General features: G+C 38.1%; 3 protein-coding genes across 4 annotated transcripts in view; 1 reads left to right on the top strand and 2 right to left on the bottom strand.

Annotated features, from left to right (window-relative positions):
• Positions 1-22,502, top strand: part of SKIC8 (SKI8 subunit of superkiller complex) — a 421,718-nt gene that overhangs the window by 233,880 nt on the left and 165,336 nt on the right. The window lies entirely within an intron of this gene.
• PSMA4 (proteasome 20S subunit alpha 4) overlaps positions 1-22,502 on the bottom strand; it is a 231,304-nt gene that overhangs the window by 68,901 nt on the left and 139,901 nt on the right. The window lies entirely within an intron of this gene.
• The window catches only part of IREB2 (iron responsive element binding protein 2), a 63,311-nt gene that overhangs the window by 20,849 nt on the left and 19,960 nt on the right, over positions 1-22,502 (bottom strand). For both annotated transcript variants that reach the window (XM_050799950.1, XM_050799952.1), the window contains exons 3-10: positions 17,931-18,096; positions 15,598-15,735; positions 14,468-14,686; positions 10,309-10,378; positions 8,982-9,165; positions 7,536-7,675; positions 4,508-4,679; positions 2,479-2,579 (exon numbers count right to left, since the gene is read on the bottom strand). In XM_050799950.1, the coding sequence (XP_050655907.1) occupies positions 2,479-2,579; positions 4,508-4,679; positions 7,536-7,675; positions 8,982-9,165; positions 10,309-10,378; positions 14,468-14,686; positions 15,598-15,735; positions 17,931-18,096 (1,190 nt within the window). The remainder of the gene's footprint in view (positions 1-2,478; positions 2,580-4,507; positions 4,680-7,535; positions 7,676-8,981; positions 9,166-10,308; positions 10,379-14,467; positions 14,687-15,597; positions 15,736-17,930; positions 18,097-22,502) is intronic.

Raw genomic sequence — 22,502 nt, 5'->3', positions numbered from 1 at the left:
CTTTTTTTGTAATTTTAGTAGAGATGGGGTTTCACCATGTTGGCAACGCTGGTCTTGAACTCCTGACATCAGGTGATCTGCCTGCCTCAGCCTCCCAAAGTGTGGGGATTATAGGCGTGAGCCCACCGCACCTAGCCAAGGGTTTGTAACAGGCATATTTATTTCATTTTATTCTACCACCAAAGTTTTCCCTTTTTCTTATTCTTTCCACTTCTGTAGTTTAAAAAATGTGAAGAAGGAAAATACATGGAAAAAGCACTAGATCTAATAAATAGAGGTGAAAATGATGGAAAATGATCAGAAGTAAAAAGATTTGCCCAAAGTAGCACACAAATTCAATTTCTATGGGTCCTATATGTATTCATTTATTCACCTAACATGTTTACTGAATATCTATTATGTGCCAGCATTGTTCTAGGAGCTGGGGATACAATACCAAACCAAATTTCCTGTCCTCATGGAGTTTAACGAACAGTTAACTAAAACTGTAAAGCCATGTTGTTAGAAACCCTTGACACACTCCTAGAAAATGAATTTTATTAAAATTAAGTCTTTCCTGGAAATGAATTCTGCCTATTTTGATATACATTTCCAACAGATAATCTTTTTTTTTTTTTTTTTTTTTTTGAGACAGAGTCTTGCTTTGTCACCCAGGCTGGAGTGCAGTGGCCAGATCTCAGCTCACTGCAAGCTCCGGTTCACGCCATTCTCCTGCCTCAGCCTCCCGAGTAGCTGGGACTACAGGCACCCGCCACCTCGCCCGGCTAGTTTTTTGTATTTTTTAGTAGAGACAGGGTTTCACCGTGTTAGCCAGGATGGTCCTGATCTCCTGACCTCGTGATCCGCCCGTCTCGGCCTCCCAAAGTGCTGGGATTACAGGCTTGAGCCACCGCGCCCGGCATTTTTTTTGTTTTTGTTTTTTTTAGACAGGTTCTCGCTCTGTCACCCAGGTTAGAGTGCAGTGGCTCACCACAGCTCACTGCAGCCTTGACCTCCTGGGCTCAAGTCATCATCCCTACTCAGCCTCCTGAGGATCTGGAACCGTGGGAATATGCCACTACTCCTGGCTAATTTCAGGTAAGTATTTACTTAGATTGTAAAATATCTTTAAAACTAATACGTAAGACTGCATAGTAGTGTGTATCTTTAATAAAGGAATTTTGCAAAATACACAAGTAAACCAGATGCAGATAACATCAAAACTGATTATTCTGAAGGGAGATATTACTCTTATCATAAAGTAGAAATAAATTAGAGCAAAGAATTAAGAGTCACTATTACTACTTTAAATACTAAAAAATTAGACTTCATAGGCTGGGCTTGGTGGTTCACACCTGTAACCCCAGCAATTTGAGAGGCCAAGGCAGGAGGGATTGCTTGAGGCCAGGAGTTTAAGACCAGCCTAGGCAACATGGCAAAACCCTCTCTCTATAAAAAAAAAAAAAAAAAAAAACCAAAACCCAAAAACCACAACTAGACTTCACAAAATATTACAAAATTCACTACAATAAAACTCTACGTAAAATTAATGAGTAAAACAAAAGTACTGGGCTACAATAACATTACTTAAATAATAATAATGATAATAATAATAATAATGACAATAATAATAATGATAGCTACCCCCTCAGCCAGGCCCAGCGGCTCCTGCCTGTAATCCCAGCACTCTGGGAGGCCAAGGCTAGAGAATCCCTTGAAGCTAGGAGTTTGAGACCAGCCTGGGCAGTAAAAGGAGACCCTGCCCAGGGTCCAAAAAATAATAACATTAAAAAAAATAGTAATATTAAAACAAAAAGGGGGTTAAGCATGGTGGTGGCTCATGCCTGTAATCTCAGGAAGGTGGGAGCTTGAGCCCAGAGGTTGAGGCTACAGTGAACCATGATTGTGCCACTACACTCTAGTCTGGTGAGAGAGCCAGACTGGGTCTCAAAAAGCAAAACAAAAGATTAGCTACCCTTTACTAAGTATTTACTATGTGTCTGAACTATTCCATGAATTTGTTTTTAATATCTAAGAATCCTTAGAGGCAGATATTATTGTAGTATCTAAGAGATGAGAAAACTGAGGCAGAAAGGCTAAATAAATTGCCCAAGGTTATACAGCTAACATGTCTTAGAGCTGGGATTCAAACCCAGGTGGTCAGGTACTCCAGAATTTCCTTTTTTTCTTCTTTTTTGACACAAGTCTCACTCTGTCACCTAGGCTGCAGTGCAGTGGCATGATCTCAGCTTACTGCAACTGCTGCCCCACAGGCTCAAGCGATCCGCCCACCTCAGCCTCCCAGGTACCTGGGACTACAGGCACAAGCCATGCCCAGCTAATGTTTGTATTTTTTTGCAGTGAAAGGGTTTTACCATATTGCCCAGGCTGGTCTCAAACTCTTGAATTCAACCAACCAACCCACCCCAGCCTTCCAAAGCACTGGGATTACACCACAATTTACACTCTTTACTACTAGGTGTGTTATTCTGCATATACCTGGGAGTATTCAGGTTCTCCTGAAGAATTCTGGTCATTTCGAAACAATTTCACAGCTTTAAGGTATGTTTCCATTGATTCGAGTTTGGCTTTGCTAAAACCTAAAACCAAGATGAACAAACAAAATGCAGTGAGAAATTTCTTTACTTATTATTTTTTTCAGACAGGGTTTCACTTTGTTGCCCAGGCTGGAGCACAGTCCTGCAATCACAACTCACTGCAACCTTGACCTCCCTAGCTCAAGCAATTCTCCCATGTCAGCCTCCCAAGTAGCATACCACCGTGCCTGGTTATTTTTTTACAAATGTTTGTACAGATGTGGGGAGAGGGGGGGTCTTGTTTTTTTTTTTTGAATAGGGTGGTCTCGAACTCCCAGCCTCAAGAGATCCTCCTGCCTTGGTCTCCCAAAGGGCTGGAATTATGGGTATGAGCCATAACATCCCACCAATAAATTTATTATTTTTAGAAACAGGGTCTCACTGTGTCATCCAGGCTGGAGTACAGTGGTGCCATCATAGCCCATTGCAGCTTTGAACTCCTGGGTTCAAGTGATTCTCCTTCCTTAGTCTCCCAAGTAGCTAGGACTACAAGTCTGTACTGCCACGCCTAGCTAATTTTTTATTTTTTATTTTCTTGTAGAAATCAGGGTCTTGCTATGTCGCCCAAGCTAGTCTCAAACTCCTGGACTCATGTGATCCTCCTGCCTCAGCCTCCCAAAGTGCCAGAATCATAGGTGTAAGCCACTGAGCCTGGCCTCAGTAAGGAATTTTGAAATCTTTGGGGGTAAGAATACTGAATTCCAGTGATGAGCAAGAAACAAATACTATTTACATATTCATTTACATTTCTCTTTCTCCTAATCCTTGAGAATCTACCACGTGAGAAAGCCCAGACTACACAGAGAAACCACATGAGGGTGTTTTGCCTGACAGCCTTACCTAAGTCCTCAGCTGACAGCTCGTAATTTGCTGTCAGACATGCAAGCAGAACAAGCCTTCAGGATTCCAGGCCCTGCCTTTCAAATCTTGCAGTTGAGGCTCGAAACATGAAACAGAGATGAACTGTCCCCACTGTGCCCTGTCTCAATTACCGACCCACTGAAACCATGAGCTAATAATTACTGCTTGTGCAACCCACTAAATTTTAGGATAATTTGTTACACAGGATCACTAAAATCTTAACTCAAGATTAATAAGCAAGGAATGAGGCACTTCTAACCATTTCTACTTTGAATGTTCTACCAACTCAAATGCAGAAGTTTTGCCTTTGGGGGGATCATTCCCTCCAGGATTCTATATAACCATTTATCAATTTTGCTGTCTGATTAACTAACATAATAATCTGCCCACACACTGAAGACTACTACAATATATCCTCCAAATATATATCTATGCTTAGAAATGAGTAACTCAGCAATGATTACCTCATTAAAGAGATTAAAAAAAGAGATCTTACTTTTTAAAGAGCAGCCTTATGAAATATCAACATTATCTTGTTTTATAGGTACTTTCTACTTTAATCTAAACAGTCAATAGAAGAGTGACCAAAATTCCTAGTTAATCAGGTGACAAAAAATTTGGAACCTGTGGTCCTATGTTGTTTTTTGCAAAATTTTGTGCTTCTTCTTCTTTAGATAGAAAACTGGTTCCCAAACCCCTTTGTCTGATAGCTCCTCTACTCTTGGTTGTAGAAGAGGACTGCTGTAAATATGTTTAAGGCTGACTTCCATTAAACTGCAATCTCTGACCCCTAAGTAGAGGTGGAGGTATCCATTATTTTGGGGAAACAGTCAAGTCAGGACCAATGGTTTGAATAATTCCTTTAAATTGTTTTCAATGCGTCACAGGGAACTAGGGTTTGAGGACACAACACTCTTTAAAGACATCTGATGTTTGCTTGGAAGTTGTTGTTTCAACATAATGTAATTTTGTGAATATTAAATAACATGTATAAGGTAGTCATTTATAAAATATTATCAAACACATTGGAAATGTAACATGCTTATTCTAATGATCTTTTATCTTCTTACCTGTATGTTCTAAATGTTTTAATGTCACATTGTCAACAGGGAAAAAGCTGAGGATAGCACCATATTCCGGACACATGTTTGCTATTGTAGTTCGATCAACTATAGATAATTGTGAAACTCCACTTCCAAAAAACTCAACAAACTTTCCAGCCACTCCTACTTGCCTGAGGTGCTATAAAAGGGATACACAGAAACACATACAAAATTGCAAAGACAAGATTAGCAAGGATTGTTTGAAAACTATAAAATATAATTTTTAATCAATACTAGTGATGGTGAAGGAATGAGATCCTTCGTTGTCCTTAAGAATCAACTCATTCTGGTTTTGGGGGTATTTTAAGATAAGGAGTAAAGAGAAGACTGGTCCAATGTCACTGTTAATCAGGGTAGAAAGGGGCCTGAAAGCTCAAGGTGGCTATAATTAGCATTTTCATGTCTTTGAAATCAGGGCACATCAACTCAATAGTGTGTCTGTTTAGCTGGCAGCCCTTTTCTTTCTTTCTTTTAGAAACAGGGTCTCACTCTGTTGCCCAGGCTGGAGTGCAGTGGTGTGATCACAGCTCACTGCAGCTTCCAACACTCCAGCTCTAGCAACCCTTCCATCTTAGCCTCCCGAGCAGCTGGGAACTACAGGCATGTGCCACCACATCCAGCTAATTTTTTTTTTTTTTTTTTTGAGACGGAGTCTCACTCTGCCGCCCAGACTGGAGTGCAGTGGCCAGATCTCGGCTCACTGCAAGCTCCGCCTCCCGGGTTCACGCCATTCTCCTGCCTCAGCCTCCCGAGTAGCTGGGACCACAGGCACTCGCCACCTTGCCCGGCTAGTTTTTTTGTATTTTTTAGTAGAGACGGGGTTTCACTGTGTTAGCCAGGATGGTCTCGATCTCCTGACCTCGTGATCTGCCTGTCTCGGCCTCCCAAAGTGCTGAGATTACAGGCTTGAGCCACCGCCCCTGGCCACCCAGCAAATTTAAAAAAAATTTTTTTTTTTTGTAGAGACAGGGTCTTACAGTGTTGACCAGGCTAGTCTTGAACTCCTGGCCGCAAGTGATGCTCCTGCCTTGGCATCCCAAACTGCTGGGATTACAGGTGTGAACCACTGCATATAGCCCCTTGTTCTTTCTTAGCAGTGCATAAAACAGTGGTGTTTGTTAACCACTGATGGCATCTTAGACTTAATGAAATACTAATAGACTGATGAAACTGTATATTTAAATAAAAAATTATATACTGACTATAAAAATTTTTCAAATTGTAATTACTGGCCAAAGTGTTTACAGCATCTTTAATCACAGGCAAATCCCACTTTGGTAGAATTTGTTAACATGTGGTTTCAAACTTAATTCCTTCTAAAATTATTTTTCTTGGTTATTATACTCTCAAGTAACCCAACCAGTTATTCGTCTTTTCTAAATTGTAAAATGGTCTCAGATTGGTATACGAGTGACTAAGGAGGTGACTAAGAATGAAACTATCCTCGATCTATGAATAATATTAAGCCCTAACATTTTATAAGTGCCAGGGATCACTTAATCCAAACCCTTTTTTATAGATACAGAAACTCAAACTCTAAGTGTAAAGATGTTTCCTCATGTATGGTTATATTTTTTAGGATGAGAGAAATACAGATTAGATATTACAAACCAAAAGCTGCTCTCATCAAAAAAACAACACAGGATTACTCCTGTAAGGATCATAAATGGAACAGGGTCTCAAAAAAGAAGTAATAATATATTCAATAAATGTAAACATACTTAATAGTTTAATTTTTTAACAATAAATTAAAATGTCAAAACACACATAGTAATATTGTCAGGAAAAAACAGCCAGAGAAGGCTAAAAAGTTGCATTAATTTTCAGGATGTCTAAAGAAAAGAATTGATTTCTGTAAAAACATAATGGGATATTCCTTTTCCTTTAGAAATAATCCTGCAATTCCCAATTGACTTCTTGATCTTTTGGTACCATACATTGAATCAATAATTTCTCTAAGATGCCAAATTCTTTTCTAATTAGGGAAGAAGGATCAAGACCAAATGCTGGGAGGGAGGCATTATCATTTCCTTAAGCTGGAGCATCCGGAAAGCCTTCATATCAATAATCTAAGCAAAAATGCTGAGACTGATACTCCTGAAAGCCTTTGTGCCAATCATCTAACCAAAAATGCTGAGATTGGGATCCAAATTGGAATTACATGTGGAACATTTTCCAGGTACAATCGTTTAACAAAATAGGACTTAATCATTAAAATAAAGTTAGTAAAAGCCAGACATTTAGGAAGAAGAGTTACAAATTATTATTCACTAGGAAATCCGTGAGTCTGTGTATTAATACGCTTAAGAAGCTCAGTATACATATTGAAGTTCTGCAGCCAGTATTTTAGAAATTCAGAGAAAAGGTTTTTACATAATCCAGAGAAATGTTAAAACGGCAACAGAAAAATGATATATCACATTTCTACAGTCCATGTTTTTGAAAGCATTACTTAGTAGAGCGACAGTTTCTAATGGGCAAATAATTTAAAGAAGATACAATTAACTTTTGCTAAACATTTTTTAAAAATTCACGTAGAAAAATGAAAAAAAATCATGTAGTCAGCAAGTGTTCATTAAGGCAACAAGGCACTAATAAGGCATAATGGTTAAGAGAATGGACTCAAGAATCTGACTGCCTGGAATCTTTGTTCTACCCCTTACTACTCAGCCCTTCGACCCTTTGGTAAGTCACTAAACCCTACACTGTACCTTAGTTTTCTCAGAGTTACAATGAGAATAGTAATAGCACCCATCTCACAGACTTGTTACAAGGAATAAACGAGCTAACATAAGTGAACACAACAAATTTCTTTGTATTTATTAGTACAAAGTAAATGCTACATTTGTTGTTATTACTGTAACTATGATGACATGGCTAATGTCAGAGACCTGAGGATGCAGTAATGAACCCAAATCCCTGCTCTCATAGGGCTCTTCCATTTTTATAAAAATAATGTTCACTAAGTTGTAGAGCTACCACAACTTTAACTTACCTTTGTAATACCAAGAACAACATCTATGGATGTAACAAAAGGGTTTGATGACCCAGTTAACTCACATCCAACCACCTCTGGTAAAGTAAGAGAAACTGGCAGACCAAGCATAACTGCTTCTGTTTCAATGCCTCCAACCCCTAATGTAATAAAGACAGGTATATTAGCACCGTATATTTAAAGATAATTTATCTCTGTAACATCTGAGTCTCTAGGTGTTTCATGAGCTTGTCTTACACAGTACTTTACAGAGTTGCTATATTGCTATTAATGTAGACACTGAACCCAAGGCTTCCCAAAAGAAATGACTCCACGCGCATGGTCAAAAAACTATTATTTTACCTTTATATTCAAGACAAAGTATTAGTTTTAAGTATATTCAAGTTAAAATACTAGTTTAAGTATTCATTATGCTAGGCACTGTACTATATTCAAGATACAGATAAAAACAAAATCCAGTCTCTGCCAACCTCAACAAGTTCAGTCTAATGAAAAAGGACAAAAAATTCAACAATTATAACACGCTGTGAAAGAGTAAGTTTACAAAGTGAGGTACACTGAACTCGGCAAGGGAGTTAAGGCTTTCAGAAGATAACTGAGGCCAGTCTTGGATGAGTTAACAGTAGACACATTTCAACAAAGTCATGGTCGGCAGAATGCATTCTGCCAGAAGAAACAGCCTATGCAAAGTCATGGGGTATAAAAGAGCACAGTTAGCTGGGCTCAGTGGCTCACGCCTGTAATTCCAGCACTTTGGGAGGCCGAGGTAGGTGGATCACTTAAGGCTAGGAGTTCAAGACCAGCCAGGCCAACACGGCAAAACTCCATCTCTACTAAAAATACAAAAATTAGCTGGGTGTGGTGGCATGTGCCTGTAGTCCCAGCTACTTGGAAGGTTGAGGCATGAGAATCACTTGAACCCAGAAGGTGGAGGTTGCAGTGAGCCAAGATTGTGCCACTGCACTCCAACCTGGGTGACAGAGCAAGATTCTGTCTCCAAAACAAAAAAAAAGAAAAGAGACAGCCCATATAAGTAAAGAAATGACTAGTCTCTAAGATGGGTGTTGGTGAGTGGCTAAAGGGACACCAGAGGTTGTGAAGGGCCTTGTATAAAATGGCAAGAAATGTGGACTAATAAAGAAGACCAGGAGAAGCCACAAAATACCTTAGACAAAGAAGCAACCTTTGTAGACATATCATCATCATTCAATTACTTCACAAATGGTAGTGCTGTGCTAGGCACTGTGTAAATTTCTTTTGATAAATCCTATTTTACAACACTGATCACAAACTCTCGATTAATATTTTGTTGTTGCTGCTGCTATTACAGATGAAAAACACGGAGCCTCAAAGAGGCTATAAAAACTCAGTAATTTATGTTCTTTTACAATGTTCTTGACATTCTTAACCCCAAAAGAAATGAAATATATTTAGTCATTTACTTACCCCACCCCAGAATCCCTAAACCATTCACCATCGTTATATGTGAATCCGTGCCGACTACACTGTCTGGGAAGAGGAGGTCCTTTTCTTCAAAAACCACTCTTGATAAATATTCTAAGTTTACTTGATGAGCCATTCCAGTTCCAGGAGGGATTACTGCCACATTCTTAAAAACTCTTGAACTCCACTATATTTTGTTTAAATTTAAGAAATACAAATGTTAGTATATGAATCTGTGTTCACAATCAAGGTGTAATATTAACACTAAAAATATTTTAACTAATGTTCAATACGGTAAATACAAAGTTCATTATCACATAGTTAAAAACAAATATACAGATACTGAACCTAAATACATTTTTTATTAAGACACCCTTTAGGTCAAACAAAAATGTTAAAAAAGTCCAGACAAATGACAGTATTCAACTGTGTTCCAAAGATTCTCAGGAATGGGAAGAAAGAAAGGCTCAGTGTACAAGGCTCCCTCCAAGCTCTCTCTCCTAAACTAGAGCCACTGTTTTCATCTTTCTTTACACAATGGGGTTTCCAATAAGATTTCATTTGAGGCACAAAAGCGTTCTACTACTACAATGCCTTTAGAAACTACTAAAGTGGCTGGGCAGAGTGGCTCATGTCTGTAACCGCAGCACTTTGGGAGGCTGAGGTGGGCAGATTGCTTGAGGCCAAGAGCTCAAGACCAGCTTGGCCAACATGGCAAAACCCCGTCTCTACTAAAAATACAAAAATTAGCCAGGCAGTGGTGCACACCTGTAATCCCAGCTACTCAGGAGGCTGAGGCATGAGAATCGCTTGAACCCAGGAGGCGGAGGTTGCAGTGAGCCAAGATCACACCACTGCACTCTTGTCTGGGCAAGAGCATGACTCTTCCTCAAAAATAAAAATAAATAAATAAATAAATAATAAAATAATAAATAGGCCAGGCACAGTGGCTCATGCCTGTAGTCCCAGCACTTTGGGAGGCCGAGGCAGGCGGATTACCTGAGGCCAGAGGTTCAAGACCAGCCTGGCCAACATGGTGAAAACCAAACTCTACTAAAAATACAAAAATTAGCCAGGCGTGGTGGTGTGCGCCTCTAATCCCAGCTACTCGGGAGGCTGAGGCAGGAGAATTGCTCGAACCTGGGAGGTGGAGGCTGCAGTAAGCTGAGATCACACCACTGGACTCCAGCCTGGGTAATAGCGAGATTCTGTCTCCCCACCCACCCCCCACCAAACAAACAAACAAACAAAAAACAACTAAAGATATAAAAATTGTACCTATCATTAGTTTATATATTACAATACAAAAATTTCCCTGAATCATTTATACCTTAAAAAACTGAAGCCTCTCTCGATTTCTGCCGAATTCTACTTCTTGATTTTTTAACACTGTTTCAGGTCTAAAAGGAAGAAGAGCTGGCATTAAATGTATGTATTACAAAAAATACTTGCCTTGTTTCTTTCTAAGTCATCATTCTTAGGCATATATATATATATACACACACACAAATATATTATTAAAATCTTTGGAAGAACTATTTATTAGGTTTCTCAGAATTATTCTTTTTCAACAAAGTTCTGCTTTAAAATAACACACTAGAAAACTACAAAAATGAGTTGTACTTTACGGAGTGTAAGAAAGCCACATTACACCAATGTCCAAACCTGTACCTAAAGTGATAATAAAAATACACTGTTGGGTTATCCACTTCAACAAAAGAGGAAGGTAGTAGCTTCGACAAGCATGTACTTTCCTCCCCACCTGGCTCTTGTGCCTGTTAAACTAGGAGATGGGTGCTAATTATTGCTATGCGGCATTGATGAACAATATCTCAACATCATTTTATAGTTTAAAAACAGCTTTTTGCAAAAATATTTCATTCATCTCATACCAAAAGAAGGCTCTACTTTATGTATAAGTAGCAGTTCACTTTACATGGATTATATAGTTTATATGATTTAAGAGACAAAAATAATTGACCTCTATGCAGTAACATAGTACCATTTTTAGAAAATTATTTTTATCTAATAGGTATTTTAAAAAATTATTTCAAACAGCTTTAAGCTGGTTCTTTTACCTGCCAGCTGGTGACTGGGTGTTCACTAGACTATCAATATAACTTAGATTACACATGTCCTCCAGGGACCAGATTATTAGTCCAGATAATTACAGTTGTTTAATAGTCAACTTTTTTTGAGACGGAGTTTCACTTGTTGCCCAGGCTGGAGTGGGAGTGCAATGGTGTGATCTCGGCTCACCGCAACCTCTGCCCCACTGGGTTCAAGCGATTCTCCTACCTCAGCCCCCTGAGTAGCTGGGATTACAGGTATGTGCTACCACACCCAGCTAATTTTGTATTTTTAGTAGAGATGGGGTCTCTCCATGTTGGTTAGGCTGGTCTCAAACTCTCGACCTCAGGTGATCGATCTACCCCCCTCAGCCTCCCAAAGTGCTGGGATTACAGGCGTAAGCCACCACACCCGCAAAACTTTTTTTTTTTTAAACAAAGATTACTTTAATAATTCATAGTTGAGTCATCTTTTGAAGCCAAGCATATCTTAGTGAGATTTTTTCAGGGCCTCAGGGAACAGAGCTTTCTGAGCCACTCCAATTATTTTACCTTTCAACAGCACTTATGGCTACAAAGTGCCATATAAACATTTATTGGCTCACAACCTGACTTCAAATATGGGGTAATTTGAAGTGCCAAAGGTTATGCTCTCATCTTTCTACTCAACTTTTTAAGTCTGTAATTAATACTTCATTGACATATTAAAGGATACCAATGAGTCACTATTATCACATAGCCAGGAACTACAATAAAATCTATCTTAATGCTTTGTAATTCAGAGTCAAAATTATGGGGAAATGTTACAGAAGATTGGATTTTTAGAAACAAAAATATAGCACTAAGCATTTACGATGTGCCAGTTATAAAAAGAAACAAAAACTAAAGAAATCAATGATTTTGAATCAATAAATCTGCCTTTTCAGGAAATTAATTTCTGTATAAGAGGTGTTAATCTCAAAAGTCAACATGTTCCTAACAACCAGGACAACTAGGCAACAGGAACAAGAAAGCGATTACATAAAACTGTCAAAATTTGATGGCAAAAGACTCACAGATTATACTGAATCCTTAGAAAGGAAGAGCATACGAGGTCACTATAACCTGTGGCTTTATAAAAATCTTAAGCCTAAAATTTTAGAACTAGGCAGAATTTGGAAGATCCGGTCAGGAACAAAGGAATTAACGTATTATTTGGTACTTAGGATAAATGAATGGACGTTACTCTTAGCTACTCTAAATCTTAAATGTGTTAAACTTTTTAAAACCTAAAGTGTAAGTATTTTTTACTAAATTAAAAAAACAAGGCCAGGTGGAGTGCCACATACCTGCAGTCTCAGCACTTTGGGAGGCCAAGGTGGGATGACTGCATGAGCAAAGTTCAAGACCAGCCTGGGCAGCATAGTGAGACTCCATCTCTACCCCCAAAAAAGGTAGATAAAATTAGTCAGGCCTGGTAGTGTGTGCCTGTAGTCCCAGCTACTCTGGAGGCTTAGGCAGGAGGATCACTTAAGCCCAGGAGTTGGAGGCTGCAGTGGACTATAGATGGTGACACTGCACCCCAGCCTGGGTGACAGAGACCCCCCCATCTCAAAAAAAAAAAAAAGACCGTTTACTCACAATGGGATAAATTGTTATATTTTACATGAATTATTTAAACTAAGACAAGAACAATTCACATAACTCTCTTAAAAATAAAAATATGGCTGGGCACAGTGGCTCATGCTTATAATCCCAGCACTTTGGACAGCCAAGGTAGAAGGATCACTTGAGACCAGGAGTTCGAGACCAGTCCGGGCAACACAGTAACACCCCTTGTCTACAGAAAAAATTAGCCAGGCATGGTGGTGCGTGCCTGAAGTTCCAGCTACTTGGGAAGCTGAGGCGGGAGGATCACCTGAGTCCACGAGGTCAAGACTGCGGTGAACCATGCTTATGCCACCGCACTTCAGCCCAGGCAATAGAATAAGACTGTTTCAAAACAAAACAAAAAAACCCACTTTGGAAGGTCAAGGCAGGAAGATCGCTTGAGCCTAAGAGTTTGAGACCAGCAAAGGCAACACAGTCAGACCCTGTCTCTAAAAATAAATAAATAAATTTTAAAAGTTTGGAAACTTTATAGTATATATTTTAAAAAGTCGTAGGACTCCTTCCCCCCGCCCCGAGACAGAGTCTTGCTCTGTCACCCAGTGGCATGATCTCGGCTCACTGTGATCTCTGCCTCCTGGTATAAGCGATTCTCGTGCCTCAGCCACCAGAGTATCTGGGATTGCAGGTACCTGCCACCATGCCTGGCTAATTTTGTATTTTTAGTAGAGATGGGGTTTCGTCATGTTTGCCAGGCTGGTCTCGAACTCCTCACCTCAGGTGATCTGCCTGCCTCGGCCTCCCAAAGTGCTGGAATTCCAGGCATGCGCCACCTCACTTGGCCATAGAACTCTTTTTCTTATTTAAAAAAATTACCTATTAGGAAATGAAGCCAAATCCTAGGAATAGAATTATTTTGTAGGCATATTTACTACTTTCCATGTTACCATATAGGAAATCATTTATTTAAAAGAACTTACTAGATTTGAAACATAAAAAATAAAAATTTTATTGTTAACATAGGGTTTTTTTTTTTTTTTTTTTTTTTTTTTTTGAGAGAGTCTCATTCTGTCATGCCCAGGCTGGAGTGCAGTGGCGTGATCCTGGCTCACTGCAATCTCCACCTCCTGGGTTCAAGAGATTCTCCTGCCTCAGCCTCCTGAGTAGCTGGGACCACAGGGGCACGACACCACACCCAGGTAATTTTTTGTAGAGACAGGGTTTCACCATGCAGCCCAGGATAGTCTCAAACTCCTGAGCTCAAGTCATCCACCTGCTCTGGCTTCCCAAAGTGCCAGGATTATAGTTGTGAGCCACCATGCCCAGCCAACATAGAGCACTTAATGCAATAGGAAAAGATAAGAAACCCCCTAGTAGGAAAAAAATGCTAAAAATATATACAGGGAATTAACATAAGAAATATGAATGACATTATAATGAGTATACGAATGGTACAAATGTACTAAAGTAAAAATTTTAGTTTAAAATGAGACCCCATTTTCTGCTTACAATCGTCAAAAAGATAAATTATATTTACAGATAAATCTTAAGAAAGGTTTGTTTTCTTAGTAATGGTAACAGAGAATGGTACTTAGAGTTCACCATTTTCACTAAATTTACTTCTTTTAGTATAACAGGAAATACATATAAAAATTCAATCCAGTACTTAAGTGTGAAGGTAACATATTAGTTACAATACAACATAGTAATTGGGTGGGAATGAGAATAAATTTGATTTTCTTAACTGGAAAATAACCTGGTATTAATAAACACTAAGAAAAACTTAAGAAAATAACCTGGTATTAATAAACACTAAGAAAAACAATCTCATACTCAGGCACTGGTTGCAAATGAAAAGGACACAGGATGGGTGTATTCTCAATCTGTGAAGAAAATGTTCCTGAGTTTCGGCCTAGTTCTCCAGAATCACAAGATCCTCGGCAGGTAGTCTGGCCTCTGCAGGGAAGCTTCTTAGGCTGCACTTTAAGTGGAGAAAGCTTTCCTGCTTTCTGCAGGTCACCACCTCCAGGGTTTGGTGCATTCTGTATTGCACTGTCATTCCAAAAAGAAAACAAAATAAAGCCATTTAAAAGGGACAAAAATTAGCTCTTAAAAAAAATGCACACTAGCAACGCTATCTAGAAGTAACTGAATGATGTTTGAAGGCTACTGTATCATTTAACTCAGGTTTCAAAGGCAAATCTCAGATTATATATATATGTGTGTATATATATAAAACAGGTCATTTAAATTTACAGAAATGAAAACATAATTCTAAGAGTCCAGTAAAATCACTTTCATATACTCTACTAACTCACATAACTTTTAGCAAGTACTGAAACAGATTGTTTCCCCCTAACAACTTAAAAGAAATTTAGAGCTACAGTTTATCTCGAGGGCAAAATCTCTCTCATGGGCTATAATAAATTACAGTCTTATTCCACTACTCCAGGGAATGTTTTAAAAAAGTTAATTTATGGCAACAGAAATACGTCTTCTCTAGTTTGGTCTTAATCAAAGGGGCCTTATAAATACAAGATACTTATTTCAGTGGAAGGAAAATAGAGCTTTAGTGAGTTCAATGTTTTTAATCACCAAATAATTAAAACCATTCATGGCTCACATCTTTCGTTTCTTTCTGAAAGACAAGTAGGTTAAAAAACAAAAAGGAAACAAAGACTGAATTCAGAGGTTCACTCCAAAAGGCAGGTCCTAGGCGTATACATTTCTACCAAAAATGTCAGCAGAAATACACAAATATGAAAATAACTTTACACTCAGACTAATTCCAAAAAAACCCACCATTCCAAACTTTTCACCAGTTTTAGCTTTTATATACTAGCCAATACTAAATTTAGCATACTTTTCTCTGCCATAAATTATCTCTATTCCTTTTCCTCTACACGACACATTTCCAGTCAGTTAACTTGCATGGCTGTCTATAAATATCTGTATTGACGTACCATTTACTGAAGTCAATTTGTAAAGAATGGTCAACTGTAAGATCTGTTGGACAAGCAGGATGGACTTTCTTAGGATCACCTCCAAGAGTTTTCACTGCCTCCCTCATAGCAGCAAAATCCACCATTGCCGGTATTCCACTAAAAAATAAAGAATGGTCAAATTATAGTCCAAATTGTTTTTTATACATGCTTAATACATGATCAATATAAACTTTTTCATTTTCACATTTTAAAAGTATCCCTGTCTAGTTTACATTCATTTTTCATAATGTAGTTATTATCTAAATTTAGGAGTATCCTGGTTTAATGGGAATTAACATTAAACATTATCTAAGGACTGAATTACTTGGGCAAATGTGCCAAAAATAATAAGAGAGAATTTTTGGAGGCATAAGTGAACTTCAAGGAAACTGCCTGTGAAACTCTCTTTCGCCATGTATTTTTTTGATGCACCCTCCCCTTTTCCTAGTTCCACCCCCTTCTGCCTAGTGCCTTCATGTTACCCCAAAGCTATCCACAGTAGCTTTTGCCATTTTACATTCATCCACCCATCTATCCAGCCAAATATATAACAAGCATTATCAAATGCCTTCAGTGTGCTAGATACCAATGGTACAAGGCCAAGTCAGACATAGTTCTGGCTCTCAAAAAAACTTTAGGGAAGATAATGATTACAGAATAGTATCGTAAGTACTATAATAGCTGCATAAATTAACAGCTTGAGGCCAGGAGGTCGATGCTGTAGTGAACTATGATCACGTCACTGCACTCCAGCCTAGGTGACAGAGTGTTGACTGTATCTCAAAATAAGATCAAGTTTTCAATATTTTAAGTTTGAGAAACCTATTGGCTATGTGGAAATCATAAGCAGGTAGTTAAGCAAAAGCAGTTTCTGAATAAATGGTGTAAGAAATACCATTTATTTCTTATGCGGCTATGTATCGCAAGTACTGTAATGGCAGCATACATAGGTTACAAAGAGCTGTGGCACACAAACCAGATTTGAGTGGGTGGGTGAAGAGGATGTTCTAGCTAACCCCTATGCCTCTTTCAAAACTCAGCTCAAGGTTAACTCTTCCAATAAATAATCCCTGGACACCCAGATCAGGCAAAATCTTTCAGAGTATGGTAAAGGCTCTGGATTTTGTTTTAAGTGTGATGGAAGCCAGCTGGTATATGGAGGGATAATATGACTTGATTAACATTTGTAACCAAGTCACTCCATCTTCTGTGTAAAGAACAGACTATTGATTCCAAGTGTGACAGCAAGGATACCAGTTAAGAGACTATTGCAGTTATAGTCCAGGTTAAGAGAGAATGGGACTAGAACCACAATGACAGTGATAGAGGTGGAAAGAAATAATTGGACACAAGATATATTTCAAAGGTAGCACTGACAGAGCTTGCTGATAGACTGGTTAGAGGGTATTAAAGAAAGAGAAAAATCAAGGCTAACTCCTAGATTTGAAGCCTAAACAAATGGGAGCGTATGGTGACATTTACTATAACAGAAAAGACTTAGAAAGAAATAGGTGAGTTGAGACAGACAATCAAAAAATCAAGTTTTGATGGCTGGGTATAGTGGCTCATGCCTGTAATCCCAGAGCTTTGGGAGGCAGAGGCAGGAGGATCGCTTGAGCCCAGGAGGTTGAGGCTGCAGTGAACTATGACTGCATTACTGCACTCTGGCCTAGGTGACAGAGTGAGGCTCTACCTCAAAATAAAATCAAGTTTTCAATATGTTAAGTTTGAGAAACCTATTGGTTACATAGAGATCATAAGAAGGTAGTTAAGCAAAAGCAGTTTTTGAATAAATGGTATACAAAACAGGTGCCTAATTTTTAATGAATTGCTTCAGTTTAGAAAGGGCAAAATTTTTAAGTTTATAAACTAACCTTAAAATTAAAAAAACAAAACAAAACAAAAAAACAGAGCCATCCATCAGGGAGTCTGAATTTTTTTTTTTTTTCTATTTTTAGAGACAGGGTCTTTCACTGTCACCCAGGCTGGAGTGCAGTGGTGGGATCACAGCTCACTGCAGCCTCAACCTCCTGGGCTCAACTAATCCTTTCGCCTTAGTTTCCAGAGTAGCTAGGACTACAGGCATGCACCACTATATTCAGCTAATTTTTAAATTTTTTTTTTGTATAGACAGGGTCTCACTATGTTACCCACACTGATTGCAAACTCCTGGGTTCAAGTGATCTTCCTGCCTTGGCCTCCCAAAGTGCTGGGATTACAGGTGTCAACAACCACACCCAGCCAAGAGTCTCAATTTTAAAAAGGAAACACACTCTAAGAGTTCATTTATGAAAAATAAACCCATTACTTACGTAAAATCTTGAAGAAGAACACGGGCAGGGAAAAAGGGCACTTCAACATTGCTTTGTTTGGTTTTCCAGTCTAAAATGTTCATAACATCTTCCTTCTTCATTAAAAAGCCATCACAATTTCGTACAGCAGCTTCCAACAAGACCCGTATTGAATAAGGCAGAACATCTGATTCAATAAAATATTACGATTAACAAGCAAACAGTCATACCTATATATTATTTTTAAAATGCCACAGCAAAAAGTTAGATAAAGACAAAAATGCAGGTTTCTCAATTTAAACAGTTCATTTTTAGTCTAACAAACTAGAGTATAACATCGTTCATGTTAACATCAGGTGTTTTGTAACTGACTTTCCTGTACATAACCTCAAAGCCCTGAAAAAAGCAGAGATAAAAACCTTCATACAAGAGTTGCATTAATTTAGGAATATCATACTGCAACCATGACAAATACTTGACATTCAAGGAATTCACAGAAAAACTAAAAAGCACAGAATATCAGAATTGAATTCAATAATGTAGACATCCCCTAGTATGGCAAAAAGAAAATGATTAAATTGTATAAAGTCTTTAATAAATTTAAATTATTTCCAACAAAAATGACTAAGTTTAAAAGTAAACTGGAATGCCTGAGTGAGTAAAATTCATTTCACAAAAACTTTGATTCACTCTTAATTACTTTAAGGACACAACTGAGAAAGTGATTTCAATATTTTTAAATTTTCAATCATATTAAATTCTCACACCAGATTGTGCCACACAAAAGTGTTTCCTTACGATTTAAAGAGAAGACTGAATTAATATGGAGTTAGTTGAATAAATCACTGTAATTCACACAATGTATTACCATGCAGCTGTCTAAGGGAGTGAAGTTACATGCTGATAAACAGTGAGCTCCAGAATATATCATTAAGAGAAAAAGCAGGGCAGAACAGTGTTTATAGTATGCTAACTTTCCTGTAAGAAAGAGAGTTTAAAAATATACCCATATTATTTTAAAATAATTAAACATAAGATCATCAAATGTGTATTATGAGAAATATAATTTTAAAAATACATTAGTATGTGTATTTTAATAAAAAGAAACAATGAAAGGATAAACGAAAAAACTAAGCATATATCTCACACAGCATTTCCACTTACTTCCTTATTGGGAGTACCTTCTTGGTACTAAGTACAAAAAGAATCACAAGAAAGAAAAGTATATTCGGTCATTAGTGCTGCTATTCAGAGACTGTGATTTGTGTAACAAGCAGCAAGCAAAAAAGTACTTTTTGTTACTATGGTTTCAAGAGCATATAAGTTTAAAATCAGAGTAGCTAATGACAGCTAAAGTAACACGAAGTTTTTTTTTTGTTATTTCACAGGAGCGTTTGCATTTTGGGAATGAAATTGTTAAACCTGAAGTCTTGGAGAATATGCTAACTGTTCACTGGGTGGGGTGGAGGGGGGTGAGGAGGAGGAAGTATACAGAGAGAAGACTTCTGTGTCTGTTGAGTTACATTAGTTCAGATCGTCTAACCATTGTTCTATATATGTAATTTAGTTAATACTGTTGTGTTTAAAGTATACAAAACTCCTAATGCTCAAAGTATGTTAAAAGTAAAGGCAGTAAAATAATCCATTTTTAAACATCCCTTTTTTAGGAAGACCTGTCTTCTGGGAGTGGTATTTGTTAACCTACCTCTTAGAGCTAGATACAGTACTGCACTTAGTCACTGAAATGATAGAAGAGGGAAAAGGGGTGAAGAGTGAGGCTCTTTGCCAGTGTCTCTATACCCAGAGGACAGGTTTTAGATATTAATCATAGGTCTCTATGTGCATTTTTGGTAAAGCATCTGTTGACTGTGAACAAAGTTCAATCTTTATTTTGCAACATCTAAGCTTTATAGATGTCCTGAGGTGACAATGTATGATAAAAAGCAGAGCTAGTGAGTTAGCCAATTTGTAAATATCTTGGTATAATTGATAGAAAAGATGCATCTTGAACATAGAACTGTTAAACCACCTAGGTAGTGTATATCAGGACTTATTCAATAGGTTGGCAGCTGAAGGGCAGAAGGTAGCTTTGGGGTTCTCAACTAACAGTTCATGATATGTGAAAAAGCATGATACATACTATATGATCTCAATCACATAAAATTGGATGTCATGTATATATACACACACAAGACCTAAAAGGGCATGTCAAACTGCTTATGATTGTGGATGACTTTGTTCCTCATTTCTTGTGTTTTTCAGTTTCCAATAGGGCACGTTACTTGTTTTTTTTAAATGAAGCTTATTTTTAAAATCTGGGGAAAAAAATCACAGTAGCCAAGTTAAAGAAAAAAAAAGTCCTTACACTTCAATTATAAACATGGATATGAACTTATGTTTTTCTCTTCCTAAAAAAAGGTATATCCTAGCTCTGTCACTGAAAATGCCCAGAATAACAACAACCCAACAGTAACAAACCCCTAATAACTGTTTGTTTTTTCTAAACACTATTTCCTAAACACACACAACAGAACACCTTTTCAGAGAAATGACTGATTCTAGTCTGGAGAAGGATTTGTACAAAATGACCCTGGGATATCCAGTGTCTGAAACCAAAGAAGTTATCAAAGACTAATAGGGACACTAATGGGTCAATTTGAGCATCAAAATGAGTAATAACTATAATTCACCAAAATACATCAAATATATAAATAGCCCTTAGTTCATAATGACTCTTAAAAAACCTTTCACTGATCACCAATGAAAGTTGCTAGGGCATCAACTCATTACTCTGAAAACTGACAAAGGGGGAAAATCAATAGTTAACATTATCTTTCCTTACTTCAGGTAACCAAACAGAGAAAAGTACTTTGTTATAGAAGAATTACAGCTAGTAAATGTGGAAGAAATGACGTAATTTGAAAGATCACCAATGTGCAACACCTAATGAAATAATGGATCTAGATAATGGTCACAAATAGGCGCTAAAATCATTAGGATTTATGTGGATGGGGAACTTGCAAGCTGATAACACTCATACCCACTTAGCATCACCAAAAGTAAGAGATCAGAGATATTATTTGCCTCCTGATGAAACAAAAACTACATGTACCAACTAAGGAGTGTTCTTGCAAAAACAAGGATGTAAATAAACCTGAATCTAATTAAACCTCTAGCTCTAACTCCCAGTTAACCGGAAACATGGGGGATAGTAGGAAAGTATGAAACCACAAAGAAGCTATCAGCCAAGTCTAGAATGTGGGACATTCTATAGAATAAAGAACCTAGGTTTTTCAACACAAAAATGGCATGAAAAAAGAGGAGAGGAGGACTATTACAGATTAAAAGAGACTTAAAAGACATAACTACCAAATACTATGTGTTGGCCCTATTTGGATACTGTTTCATCGAACCAAATGTAAAAATATATTTTTGAGACAACCAGAAAAATCTGAATATGAACTCAGTTTTAGATTTTATTAAGTGGACGGGCTCAGCGGCTCACCGCCTGTAATACCAACATTTCAGGAGGCCAAGGCAGGTGGATCACTTGAGGTCAAGAGTTACAGACCAGCCTGACCAACATGGCGAAACCCCATCTCTACTAAAAATACAAAAATGAGCCAGGCATGGTGGCATGTGCCTGTAATCCAAGGTATTCAGGAGACTGAGGCTCAAGAATTGCTTGAACCCGGGAAGTGGATTCTACACTGAGCGGAGACCTTGCCACTGCACTCCAGCCTGGGCAACAGAGTGAGACTGTGTCTCCAGAAAAAAAAAAAAAAAAAAAAACGATTATATTAAGGGATTACTTAATTTTGTTAGGAATAACAATGGCACTGTGATTTTTTTAAAGTCCTTTTATATATCAGCTACGTATATGGAAGAATACAGGTTAAAAAACGGTGAAATATATGAAACAAAAAATTGGCAAAATGCTGATAAATGGCTGACAATTATGTGGTGGGTTATAAGACTATTCTCACCCTACTTTTTTTTCCCGATTAAGAATATACTTATTGGCCAGGTATGGTGGTGTACACCTGTAATCCCTGCACTTTGAAAGGCCAAGGAGGGAGGATTGCTTGAGTTCAGGAGATCAAGACTAGCCTGGTCAACATGGTGGAAACCCCATCTCTGCTAAAAATACAAAAAACTAGCCAGGTGTCCTGGCGCGCGGGTATGGCTCCAGCAACTTGGGAGGCTGAGACAGGAGAATCACCTGAGCATGGGAAGTCAAGGCTGATCCTGCCACTGCACTCCAGCCTGGGCAATGGGTGTGAGACCCTGTCTCAAAAAATAACAGCAAAATGAATATATTTATTCACTTTTCTAGTATGTTCCAGCACTAGGTGAACAAATGAGATGTGGTATCTGCTCTTACGAAGCTGGAGCCTACTGGGAGATTCGGACCATAAACAAGTAAACAAACAAATATTTAGAAACAGTAGAAGGTGCTATGAGGGAAGTGAGTAGGGTTCAGGACAGAAGATAACAACCTTAGATGGGGCGAGTGGTGAAGGCACCTCTGCGAAAGTGTGATGACCAGCTGGGAGCGGTGGCTTATGCTTGTAATCCTAGCATGTAATCCTT

Source organism: Macaca thibetana, chromosome 7, assembly GCF_024542745.1.
Source record: "Macaca thibetana thibetana isolate TM-01 chromosome 7, ASM2454274v1, whole genome shotgun sequence".
In the NCBI taxonomy this organism is placed as follows: Eukaryota; Metazoa; Chordata; class Mammalia; order Primates; family Cercopithecidae; genus Macaca; species Macaca thibetana.
Note: the sequence above shows the minus strand (reverse complement) of the source record. Positions and strands in the feature narration are given on the sequence as shown.